Source organism: Panthera leo, chromosome B1, assembly GCF_018350215.1.
Source record: "Panthera leo isolate Ple1 chromosome B1, P.leo_Ple1_pat1.1, whole genome shotgun sequence".
NCBI lineage: Eukaryota > Metazoa > Chordata > Mammalia > Carnivora > Felidae > Panthera > Panthera leo.
The window spans coordinates 16092888-16105147 of NC_056682.1; the positions used below are offsets into that span (position 1 = coordinate 16092888).

Genomic DNA, 12260 nt, shown 5'->3' on the forward strand with positions numbered 1-12260 from the left:
TATCTATAATGTTGAACGTGTCTCTACTCTTTATATTGCTGTAAATAGCATTTTAAAAAGAAATAAAGCATGTTTGGAATCTAGAAAAACAATAAGAGGACATTTATAGGTTTGAATTTCAAAGAAGCCTTTTCTCTTATATCTGAAGTAGATATTATACTTGATTTTTTTTTTTTTTTTAAAGTTTATTTTGAGAGACAGAGCAGAGGAGGGGCAGTGAGAGAGATAAAGAGGAGAATCCCAGGTAGGCTCCGTGCTGAGCTCAAACTCAACAAATCGTGAGATCATGACCTGAGCCAAAACCAAGAGTTGGATGCTCAACTGACTGAGTCACCCAGGTGCCCCCAAATTGTACTTGGTTAAGAGGGGACAATAGACGCAAATACCACTACTTTCTATCAGTACAATCTCCCCAGTTGATAACCTCTCAGTATGTGACAATGTGTTTGACAATTTTCTTTTATCAGTAAAGAGAACAAGACCTTTTTTAGTTCGTGATTAAACATTGTAAAGCACAATCCAGGAAACTGGCTTCTGATCAAACCGGGTTTTGTTTGAACATTCAAATACTTCACCAGCAATAGAGTGTAAAGGCACATACACTGTAGAACATCTCCAGGAAATGTACACTTTACTCCCTCTAAAGTGTAGCTTCAAAGGCAAAAATATTTCAAGAACAATATGTTTTATTATCTCGGCTCTTGTTTTCTGGTTACTTAACTTTTCAGCCCTTCTTTTTCGCATTTGTTTCCAGCATTTCTTTCCTTTCAGAAAACCAACCAGCCAGCCATCCAACTAGCCCACCGATTAGCCTCAAATGTGTTGAAAGTTGGTAACATTTTGAGTTTTATCAGTGATCATGGCTCTATTTGCTAGTAGGTGCCAGGCACTCTGCTAATAAACGCGTTCTGTGCGCCAGCAGTGACACAGTAGAGGGCCGTGGTTTGAATGTGGCACATGGTTTGGCCCAGACAGCGTAAGCCCACAGTGTTGGGAATGAAATTGAATTACTTGTAGACAACATCTGAAAGTTTTGATTTCCGTTTTTTGCAGAAGAGAGTTGGAACATCTAGCAGGTACAGCTATGGCCACCCCCTTAACTCACTTATATTCCTTACCAGGCTCCTGCTGTGTTTTTTCATTTTGGGACCCCTGATGTTAGTTATTTAATCCTTTGAGGTATTATAAGCCCTCTTAAGCTAGAGAGGGAATTGGCTGGGTCAAGGATCTGCCATTAGTAAAAAGCGCTGTTGGACTTGAGAGCCCGTGTTCTTTCTACTCTGCGCTGCCCTCATAGCTCTGTAACGTGGCTCCTCAGCTTCCGTGTTGGGCCATGACGTTTATTACTCGTGTCGCAATCTTCTGTCAGTGTCTTAGTCAAATGAGACGAATTTTCAATTATTTCAGTCCTTTCCTATCTTCCTGAGATAGCCTTTCAGGTTTCTGAGTCCCTTATCTTCGGAGGAAGGTTCTGTGTGATTCTTGGATTTCTTTGGTTTTTGGAGAAATTATTTTCTGAGGCTGAGGCAGAATATGATTGGCTTGAAAGGAGCTAAGGTTTTGAGAATAACATAGTTTGAGAATGAGAATATTAGTCACGGGATCCCAGTACTTGTCAGATGCTGAGAATACTTGGAAAGACTCAGCCATGTGACGGCTCCATGTGGTTAACGGTGATGATCAGGGCTTTGTGTTTGTTTTCCTAAGATAAATCACGGTTTCAGTACCTTATAAGAAATTACACCCATCAGTCTTTCAACTCTGTGCAACTGTTTTTCTTCTGAAAACAGACCAAAATACATTACAAAAATTTTTGTTTTCACCGTATAAGCATATACTGAAGGAGGGTGACATTTGTTTATTTAAGGAGCCCAGGTAATGGGCATGAAAGCAGTTCCAAGTCATGGGCTGGCTGTCCTGGCCCCATCTGTGCTCCCACAGGAAGCAGCACAGTAAGCAATGTCCTGCTTATAAACAGTGGACAATGAGGTACATGTCTTGGCTGAATTCCAGGTGGTTCCTGGTTGTTTAGTTGCTAATGATGTCAGAGTACCCAGGTTTCTCTGCATGGGTTTTCTCTGGATGTTGGTTCCTCAGAAGAGGGTGTCTTTAGCTCTGACACGAAGACAGTTTGAGTATATTTTGGCTATAGACTAAAACCTGATATTTCAGGAGTGAATAGAAAGCCGATACATATTCAGCAAAGGGTTTATTGATATGGTATCTGCTCCTTGATGCTGGAGGATTTAGTTACATATATTAGAGAAAAGCTTTCCGGTTTTGCTCTGTCTTTGGAAAGCATTTTTAAAATCAGCAGTTCTGTGTCGAGACGTCATTTTCTCTCCAGAGAACTCACCGAGTGATTAAAAATGATTTCAAGTTAGTTTTCAGCTAGCTTTAAATCTTAAAATGAAGACAGAATTCACTTGTTTTAATTAAATAAAAAATGAGGTGTATTTTTTACCTGACAGTGGTACTAGTTAGCCAAAAGCTTTTGTGAGTTAACAGTGTGATACGGATACTAAAAACTTTAGTGACAGCCGAGTAGTCGGACGACATTCAAAGTCCTAATTTCTGGACTTGAAATCTTCCTGAAAATTTCTATCACTTATTCTTTGTTACAGTGGGAGAAGTACAGACATTTTTATTTCCTCTTTCCTAATACTGGCATTTTAGGAAAGAGATTGTCGGGAAGAGGTGGGCTTTCCTTGAGAAATGAGGGCTGTGCCAGTGCGGATAGGGCAAGTTAGCATTTGCCTTAAAGGACGTGTCTTTGGGGGAAGTCTCTGCCATGTGGAGTTTCTTTTTTCAACCCTATAAATAGAAGGAAAATGAAGACAATTTTGGCTCAACTGCCCTGAGCCACAGGAATTTATTCAAATTTTGCATTTGTTGCAGCTAGCTAGCTTTCTCCCCTTCCTCTCCATTCTTCCCTTTCCCTCCTTTCTTTTCCTTCCTTTTCTTTCTCCACCCTGGGGTAAAGATTAGTAAATTCCATCTTTGTGATCTAAAAGCAATAGACTATGTGTGGTAGTGACTAACTTATACTCTGTGTAGTCATTTAGACATGAGATTCTGGCTCCGTAAATACTAAATCCTTAAAAAAGGAATTTTCACGCATGGTTTCCTAGTTATTTTGAGCGCATGATTTTTTTTCTTTCTTTTTTTTTTTTAAATAATCTTCCTGTTCCTGTTACTTAGTGATTCTCCATCAGGCTGTTAGGGATGGGATAGGGATGATGAACTTTTTTCTTTCGGGTGAGGGCCAGTGACCTTGGGGTATAGCGTGTGGGGAAATCCACAACCCCAGATTGGAAAAACACACAGAAAAAATAATAGAGCTTTTACTTAAAGAGCCAAAATAGAGAACATTACTCTCATAAGCTTTTTGGATTAAAGAGCGTAAAGGACTTAGATACAGTCAGTAGTGACAGACATGTTTATATATGTATCACATCTAAGTATGAAGCAGAGAGAGAAAAGAAGTTTGTAGACAGATGGCAAGAAGTAGTAGAGCCACAACTAGGAAAACAGAAAACAGTAAAAGGTAAGAATGAAAACATTAAGTTTTGGAGGAATTTGTGAAGAAAGACACAATAAGCACAGAATATGCTTACGTATCCATGTGCTGTCTGTCCGTCACATTCACAACTGCTTCTCTCCCAGCCCTGATAGGCAGTTTCTATTTCAAGAACCCAAAATTGGGACCATCTCAAATAAGTGTTGTTTGGTTGTAATTTCTCATCCAACTAGTATTATGTACTAAAACTACCATATCTAGATTTGGGAACCCAAAAACTTGAGAAATTATGATTAAAATTACTCATTAGAATAGCACTCTGAAAGTGTTAGTTCAAAACAACTGTCTAAAAAATGGGTAAGTGTGAAAATATCTGTCTGGTATTTTAGGAATGCCTAGAATTTGGGGCGCCTGGGTGGCTCAGTCGGTTAAGCATCCGACTCTTGGTTTTGGCTCAGGTCATGATCTCACAGTTCGTGGGTTTGAGCCCCGCTTCAGGCTCTGTGCTGGTGGTGCAGAGCCTGCTTCAGATTCTCTCTTTGCCCCTTCCCCACCCTTCCGACTCCCCCCACCCTCGTGTGGGTGCACGTGCACTTTCTCAAAATAAACTTAAAAAAAATTGCTAGAATTTTAAAATTCCTTGTTTACTCAATTTTTCTCACAAACTAAATGTAAAAGTTACAACAGAATATACTTACATTAAATTTTATAGCAAGCTGAGAGACTAAAAAATAGTTTTAAGTGGTTGAGAGTGTACTTTATTCACTAATGACTTTGTCTATAGGTAATGAGTAAGGTTTTTGTTTTGTTTTTTTTTTTTTTTTTTTTTGGTAACTCCTTGGGAGAGTGTGGAATGTTACGCTAATTTGTAGCATAAAGGGATTCTTTTCTTTCATGAGTGCAACACTTTCATCTTAAGGCTTTTAAAAGTATTTCAACTAAGGAATCTTAAAACTATGGCTTTTTGTTTTTAATAACAAAGAAAATGGATGACACTTTGGCACTCTACCCATGGATAGTATGGAACTAATCTAAGGACTAGAAGTTCTCCACTCCAGGTTGGGTGGCCCAGGGCCGTGGGGTTGAATGCAGTTGTAGTGGGGTGGCCCTGCCTGGAGAACAAAGTTGTTTCCTCATGCTTGTTTGTTGGTTGAGCGTGGTAGTCATATTAGCCATTTGGATCTCAGTAGTGATGTGGTAATGCTAGTCAAGCACGTGTAATATTTCCCATGCACAGGGGAGTATCCTACATCTTGTTAATATTACTCAGTTTCTATTTATCCTCCAAAACCAAATAAGTGGGCCCAATCACATAATAACATGTTTTCAGTCACTTTGGTGTGTGACCAATTAAAACAATTTATTCTGTAAATAGTCTTACTAGCCAGATAGTAGGATTTTAATTCTTTATATTATCCCACCCCCTTTTTTTGTGTGCCAAGTAGTATCTTTGTACAATTAAAAATTCTAAAGCATACTGTTACACAGACATATGTGGAGTAAGAAGTAATGGAGTGGAGTAAAAACTTATGCCCCTGCCTAGAAGAAACTACTTTTAATAGTTTCGTGTATATATTCCCAAACATTTCCCACCATGGAAAACTTTCCATGAAGGTATATATATCCCTAATTCATTCTTTTTTTTTTTTTTTTTTTTTTTTAATGGAATGCTTCGCAAATTTGCATATCATCCTTGAAAAGGGGCCAGGTTAATCTTCTCTGTATTGTTCAAGCCAGTTCATTGTTTTTAATGGCTGCGTTACATTCTCAAATATGGGTGCAACATAATTTAGTTCTGACTATTGATAGACACTTGGGTTTTTTCTTTTTATTTAAAAAAAAATTTTTTTTTTAACGTTTATTCATTTTTGAGAGACAGAGAGCAAGAGGGTGGGGGGAAAGAGAGAGGGAGACACAGAATCCGAAGCAGGCTTCAGGCTCTGAGCTGTCAGCACAGAACCTGACGTGGGGCTTAAACCCAGGAACCCATGGGATCATGACCTGAGCCGAAGTCGGACACCTAACTGATGGAGCCACCCAGGTGCCCCATGGGTTTTTTCTAATTTCTTGCCCTTAAAGTCAACAGAGCAAGGAAGTTCTTTGCATACTTTTTTGCACATTCGCAAAAATATCGTTGGTTGGATTTCTAGGAGTAGAATTGGCTAAATGAATTTGTAGCTCATAGAAGTAGACATTTCCCCCGATGATGTATGAAAATGAGTATTTTTAGGTATCTTTGCCAATATTTGAGAGTAGGTACCTTTTCCCCCCGCTTTGGCAGTTTGAGATCTCATTGCTCTAATTTGTGTTTCTCTAACTAAAAGGAGGTTGCGTATTTATTTCTTTTCATATATTTATTGGTATTTGTTTATCTTTTATGATTGCCCTTTTAATTGCTTGATATCCTTTTATTTTTCTTAGGAGCTCTGTGTATATTAAATAATAGTCCTTTGTGATATATGTTGCAGATATTGTCTCCTTCTCTTATCATTTATATTTTATAGTGTCTTTGGTCACACAGGAGTTGTCTAGTTTATGTAGTTGTATTTGTCAGTTCTTTTTCTTCTTTAAAACTTTTGAATTTTGTGTCTTATTTTAGGGAGGCCTTCTCCATCCCAAGATTATAAACAGCTTCTCCCTTATTCCCTTTGAATACATTTTTAGTTTAACAAAATACTTTGTTGGTTATCAATTTGGGATCATTTATGTTTAAAGTATGAGGTAAGACTCTAACCTTTCTCCACACGTGAATATCCAGTTATCCCAGCGCCATTTATTGAATAGTCTGTTTTCGTGCTCGCTTCGGCAGCACATATACTGAATAGTCTGTTTTCCTCACGGATTTCAAATTTTCTTATGTTCTTCTCATATGTAGATGCATTTGTTTTTGTACTTCTGCTGATCTGTTGATTTGTTTATTCCTCCTCTGGCATCACGTTGTTTTGATATCTGGTAGGGAAAATCCTTCCTTTCTTTTTAAAAATACCTTAACCTCAAGCATTTATTTACTTTTTCCAGAAGAACTTCTTAATCTATTAATATCAAAATATCTTGTTTAAATGGTATTTTATACTTTGGTTTTATTTTTATATATGATTTATTCATTCAGTAATCTGTATCTTTTTTTTTTCTTCCTTTTTTCTTACATTTCAGAGTCCTGTATATGGAAACTCACATGAGTCAGTTCAGTCTAGAAGGGTAGTGATTTCTCACAATATGGACAAAGCTCTAAAAGAAGGTAAGGATTAAATGAGAGTATATAATTGTCATGTAAAGCAATTCATTATGTTTGAAAGGGAAAATTGTGATCTCTAACAAATTTATCCTTCTTGTCTGTGTGTAGCCTTAGGAATTTTTCGTCATGGGTTTTTATGATGACTGAATCATATATCTGTATTTCAGTTGAATGGATGGGATTTAAATATTTATTAAGTAGGATTTCCAGGTCATGAAGCTCACTGGCCACGTGGAGCTAGTTCCACCATGTGAAACAAGGGTCTGTCCTCTGCTATCTAAAACGGGTATCAGGAAATACATTTTCTTTCAATATAACCTAGAGAAGGTGTGCTGGGATGAGTGTGCTCAGGCTCATTCATTGACAAACCAGTGAAACAAATTAAGGGGTAGCGGTCGGCCTTTGGAAAGAATGGAGGACATGCCTGTAAAAGTGGTATCGAAAAGGGTTGAAGGCTGGTTGCTGAGGGCACAATATTGTTCATTGTTACATGTAGATGTGGAAATAAGTAGGTGTAATTAGAAATATTGAAATTGAGAAGATATATTTTGATCAAATTAAAGTTCAAATAATTTTAAAATCAGATTTCTAAAAACTCAGTTTCACTTGTAAGTACAGAAAAAGTCTTGAGTTTTTCAAGCGAATACATGGTGTTAGATATGAAGTTGAGAAAACCGAGTAAGTGATACATACTTAAGCAAGTATGTTTACTTTCATAGTTCACAGAAATCACTGTATTATAAATTTGAAGATGAGTGCTGTGTAAGTACAGAGACAGTCTGAAATTGTGTGTATGCATAGAATTTTAGAACTTCGGAGACTAAACTTTTAAAATACTTCTTTCTTTTTCTTTCTTTCTTTTTTTTTTTTAATTTACATCCAAGTTAGTTAGCATATAGTGCAACAATGATTTCAGGGGTAGATTCCTTAATGCCCCTTACCCATTTAGCCCATCCCCACTCCCACAACCCCTCCAGTAACCCTCTGTTTGTTCTCCATATTGAAGAGTCTCTTATGTTTTGTCCCCCTCCCTGTTTTTATATTATTTTGCTTCCCTTCCCTTGTGTTCATCTGTTCTGTGTCTTACAGTCCTCATATGGAAGTCACATGATATTTGTCTTTCTCCGACTAATTTTGCTTAGCATGATAGCCTCTAGTTCCATCCACGTAGTTGCAAATGGCAAGATTTCATTCTTTTTGATTGCCGAGTAATACTCCATTATGTATGTGTGTGTGTGTGTGTGTGTGTGTGTGTGTGTGTGTGTGTGTGTGTGTATGTATACCACATCTTCTTTATCCATTCATCCATCGATGGACATTTGGGCTCTTTCCATACTTGGCTATTGTTGATAGTGCTGATATAAACACTGGGGTGTGTGTGCCCCTTCGAAACAGCATACCTGTATCCCTTGGATAAATACCTAGTAGTGCAATTGCTGGGTCGTAGGGTAGTTCTGTTTTTAATTTTTTGACGAACCTCCATATTGTTTTCCAGAGTGGCTGCACCCACCAGCAGTGCAAAAGAGATCTTCTTTCTCCGCATCCTTGCCAACATCTGTTGTTGCCTGAGTTGTTAATGTTAGCCATTCTGACAGGTGTGGGGTGGCATCTCATTGTGGTTTTGATTTGTATTTCCCTGATGATGAGTGATGTGGAGCATTTTTTTGTGTGTCGGTTGGCCATCCGGATGTCTTCTTTGGAGAAGTGTCTATTCATGTCTTTTGCCCATTTCTTCACTGGATTATTTGTTTTCTGGGTGTTGAGTTTTGTAAGTTCTTTATAGATTTTGGATACTAACCCTTTATCTGATATGTCATTTGCAAATATCTTCTCCCATTCCATTGGTTGCCTTTTAGTGTTGCTGATTGTTTCCTTTGCTGTGCAGAAGTAAAATGTTTCTATTAGTCAAGTATGATGACTTTAATAAAAGCCAAATTTAAAATTCAATAATTTTTAATATTCATAATCTCAATATCATGGTTTAAAAATAATTCTTAATTGCTTTTATTGAAGTAAAATTTACATACTTTGAAATGCACAAATCTTAAGTGTACATATAATACAGTAATTTTCATAAATTCGAATAACCATGTAACCAGCACCATTTGCAAACTAAAAAAATTTTTTTTTAATGTTTATTTATTTTTGAGAGAGCATGAGAGTGTTCATGCGAGCAAAGGAGGGGCAGAGACAGAGAGGGAGACAGAGATTCCCAAGTAGGCTTCATGCTGCCAGTGCAGAGGACTGACATGGGGCTCGGGCTCACAAAATGTGAGATCACGACCTGAGCCAAAATCAGGAGTTGGATGCTAAACCACCTGAACCACCTAGGAGCCCTAAACATTTCTATCATTATAGAAAGTTTACCTCTTGTCCCTCTCTAATGAAACCTACTTCCCTGTTCTAATTTCTATCATGGTAGATTAGTTTTGCCTATTCTTAAACTTCAAGAAGTTTGTACGGAATCATACAGGGTGTAGTCTCTTATGCCTGGCTTCTTTTCTTAGCATGTTTTTTTTTTTTTTCCCCCCTCAACATTTATTCATTTTGGAGAGAAAGAGAAACAGAGTGTAAATGGGGGAGGGGCAGAGAGAGAGGGAGACACAGAATCTGAAGCAGGCTCCAGACTCTGAGCTGTCAGCAGAGAGCCTGACATGGGGCTCAAACTCACGAACCGTGAAATCATAACCTGAGCCGAAGTTGGCTGCTTAACCAACTGAGCCACCCAGGCTCCCCATTTCTTAGCATATTTTTAAGATTTACCCTTTTTTTTTTTTATATCAGTTCATTCTTTGTTATTACTGAGTGTAGTATTCCATTGCACTAATATGACTGTGTCACAATATATTTATCCTTTCTCTTTTTGGACATTTGGGTTGTTTCTAATTTTTTGAAACATATTGAATAAAGTTGCTAAAATCAAGTATTTTTGTGGACATATATTTTTCATTTGCCTTGGACAAATTCCTAGGAGTAGAATTGCTGGGCCAAGGGTAGTTGTGTGTTTAACTTTGTGGGAAATTGCCAAATAATATTCTAAAGTGGTTATGTCTTTATTTCGACTCTCACTATATATGATTGTTCTGGTTGTTTTTTACATTGTCACCAACATTTACTGTTGTCATTTTATTTTAACTATTCTGATTAATGTAAAACAGAATCTTATTGTGACCTTACGTTGCATGTCTGTGGCGACTAATGATGTTGAGCATCCTTTCATGTGATTTTTGGTCATTTCCATATCTTTACTTGTGATATGTCTGTTCATGTCTTTTTTTAAATAAATTTGTTTAACTTACAATAATTTATTTGTTAGGATTTTTAAAGATCTATTCTGGTTTCACATTTCTTGTTAAATATAGATATAGTGAATATTTTCTCCCAGTTTGTAAATTGCCTTTTATTTTTTAAATGTTGCCTTTGAGCAGAAGTTTTCAATTTTGATGACATCTAATTTACCAATCCTTTTTTCTTTCTGTTCTCTAGGTAGGATAATTTTTGTTCATCTGTCTTCAAGTTCATTGACTGTTTTTCTTACATTTTTAGTCTGTCGTTAAGGGTATTCGGTGAAATGTTTTATTTAAATATTGTACTTCTCATGTCTAGAATTTCTATTTGGTTCTTTTGTGTAGTTTTTGGTTCTCTACTGAGATTTCCCCATCTGTCACTTATTATGACCATCTTTATCTGTAATTCCTTGAGCATATTTATATAGCTGCTTTAAAGTATCCTTGTGTGAAGTCCAAAATCTAGGCCATCTTGGAGTTGGTTTCTATTGATTGATTTTTGCTCTTAAGTGTGTGTTACTTTTGTTTGTATGTTTCTTCTCAGGTCTTCTTTTTGATTGTGTCTTTTTGATTGAACAGTGTGGATGCTGCTTTCTAGACATTCTAGTTTCTGTTATTGTCCTCTGAAGAGTGTCAGTTTTTGTTCTAGTATGCAGCTTAATTTTTTAACTGTTCACCTTGGGGATACTTGGTTTTACACATATTTTTAGGGTAGGTTTCTTTGGGTTTTGTCCTTAGTCTATGGTGAATTTCTCAGTCCTGGGACCTAGGCTTAACCCTTCTAGTTCATGTTCCCTACACAGTTTCAGTGGCAAGTCCATGGTCACATCTCTAGCAGGGCAGGATTCCAGCTCTGCGGTGGACAACAGTTCAAGTATGTGCTCAGCTACTTCAGCCATCTAGCTCTTGCTTTGAACTGGTCTCTTTGCAGTCATACTTCCATACATGTGTAGGACATAATCAACAATGGGTTTGAGAGTTTGTAATCCAGAATTTGTGGCTCCATCCTTGTTTGTGCTTCCTGCATTTATTTTCAGCTGCTTTGGCAGTTCCTAACTCTGTTTCTGATATCTTAGATTAAAGTAAAAAACAGATGTTCATTCTAAGTTTGAACTGCCTTGGGGCATTTGGGTGGCTCAATCAGTTAAGTGTCTGACTTTAGTTCAGGTCATGATCTCGCAGTTTGTGAGTTCGAGCCCTGTGTCGGCTCTGTGGTGACAGCTCGGAGCCTGGAGCCTGCTTTGGATTCTGTGTCTCCCTGTCTCTGCCCCTCCCTTGCTCACATGCTGTCTCTCTTTCTCTCTCAAAAATAAATAAACATTAAAAAAAAAAAAAAAAGTTTGAACTGCTTTGTGTCTCTAGGACTGTTGAGTGCTTCAGGGGAAAGTTACATAAACATGACTTATACCAGCGCTAGTCCCTTCTATTGGTAGATTTTTCCCTTCAGTTTCTCTGACTTTGCTTTCTGGTGCCTTTAAATAGTTCTTTAATATTTTTTCTCTAGAGTTCACAGTTGTTTTCTATAGGAAGGTTAGTCTGATATAAGCTTCTTCCACGACTGGAATTGGAACTCTCTTTTTTTCTTTTAATTGTGGTAAAATTCATAATGTAAAATTTACCAACTTAACCATTTTAAAGTGTATAGGTCAGTAGTGTTAAGTACATTTTCATTTCTGTGTAAAGTTTTTCGAACTCTTTTCATCTTGCAAGACTGAAACTCTATACCTATTCAATAATTTCCACTCCCCCATTCCCTCAGATCGTGGTAATCAGCACTCTGCTTTCTTTGTCCATGAATTTGACTTTAGGTACCACATATAAGTGAAATCAAATAGTATCTGTCCTTTTGTGTTTAGCATATTTACTTCTTTTTAAGTAAATTTTTATTTTACATATTTACTATATTTACATAATGTTCTCAAGATCAGTCCATGTTGTAGCATGTGTCAGAATTTCCTGTTTTAACGTTGACGAATACTCCGTTTTATGTCTATAACCAGATAGTTTTTTTTTTTTAAGATTTCATCTTTTTCAGTAAACTGTCCACCCAATGTGAACTTATGACCCCATGATCAGGAGTCACCTGCTGTCCCGACTGAGCCAGCCGGGCACCTCCTGTAACCACATTTTCTTTATCTATTCATCAGTGGACATCTGGGTTGCTTCCGCTTTTTGTTGTGAATATGCTGCTGTGAACATGGGTGTCTCTTTAATTTTT

General features: G+C 37.2%; 1 protein-coding gene and 1 pseudogene across 12 annotated transcripts in view; one reads left to right on the forward strand and one right to left on the reverse strand.

Annotated features, from left to right (window-relative positions):
• Positions 1-12260, forward strand: part of SNX25 (sorting nexin 25) — a 150264-nt gene that overhangs the window by 22100 nt on the left and 115904 nt on the right. For all 12 annotated transcript variants that reach the window (XR_006201453.1, XR_006201455.1, XR_006201452.1 and 9 more), the window contains exon 2: positions 6674-6758. Coding sequence is in view for 2 of the 12 variants with exons in the window: in XM_042934303.1 (XP_042790237.1) it covers positions 6674-6758 (85 nt within the window). In the remaining 10 variants the exon portion in view is untranslated. The remainder of the gene's footprint in view (positions 1-6673; positions 6759-12260) is intronic.
• LOC122218830 lies at positions 5177-5274 on the reverse strand (annotated as a pseudogene).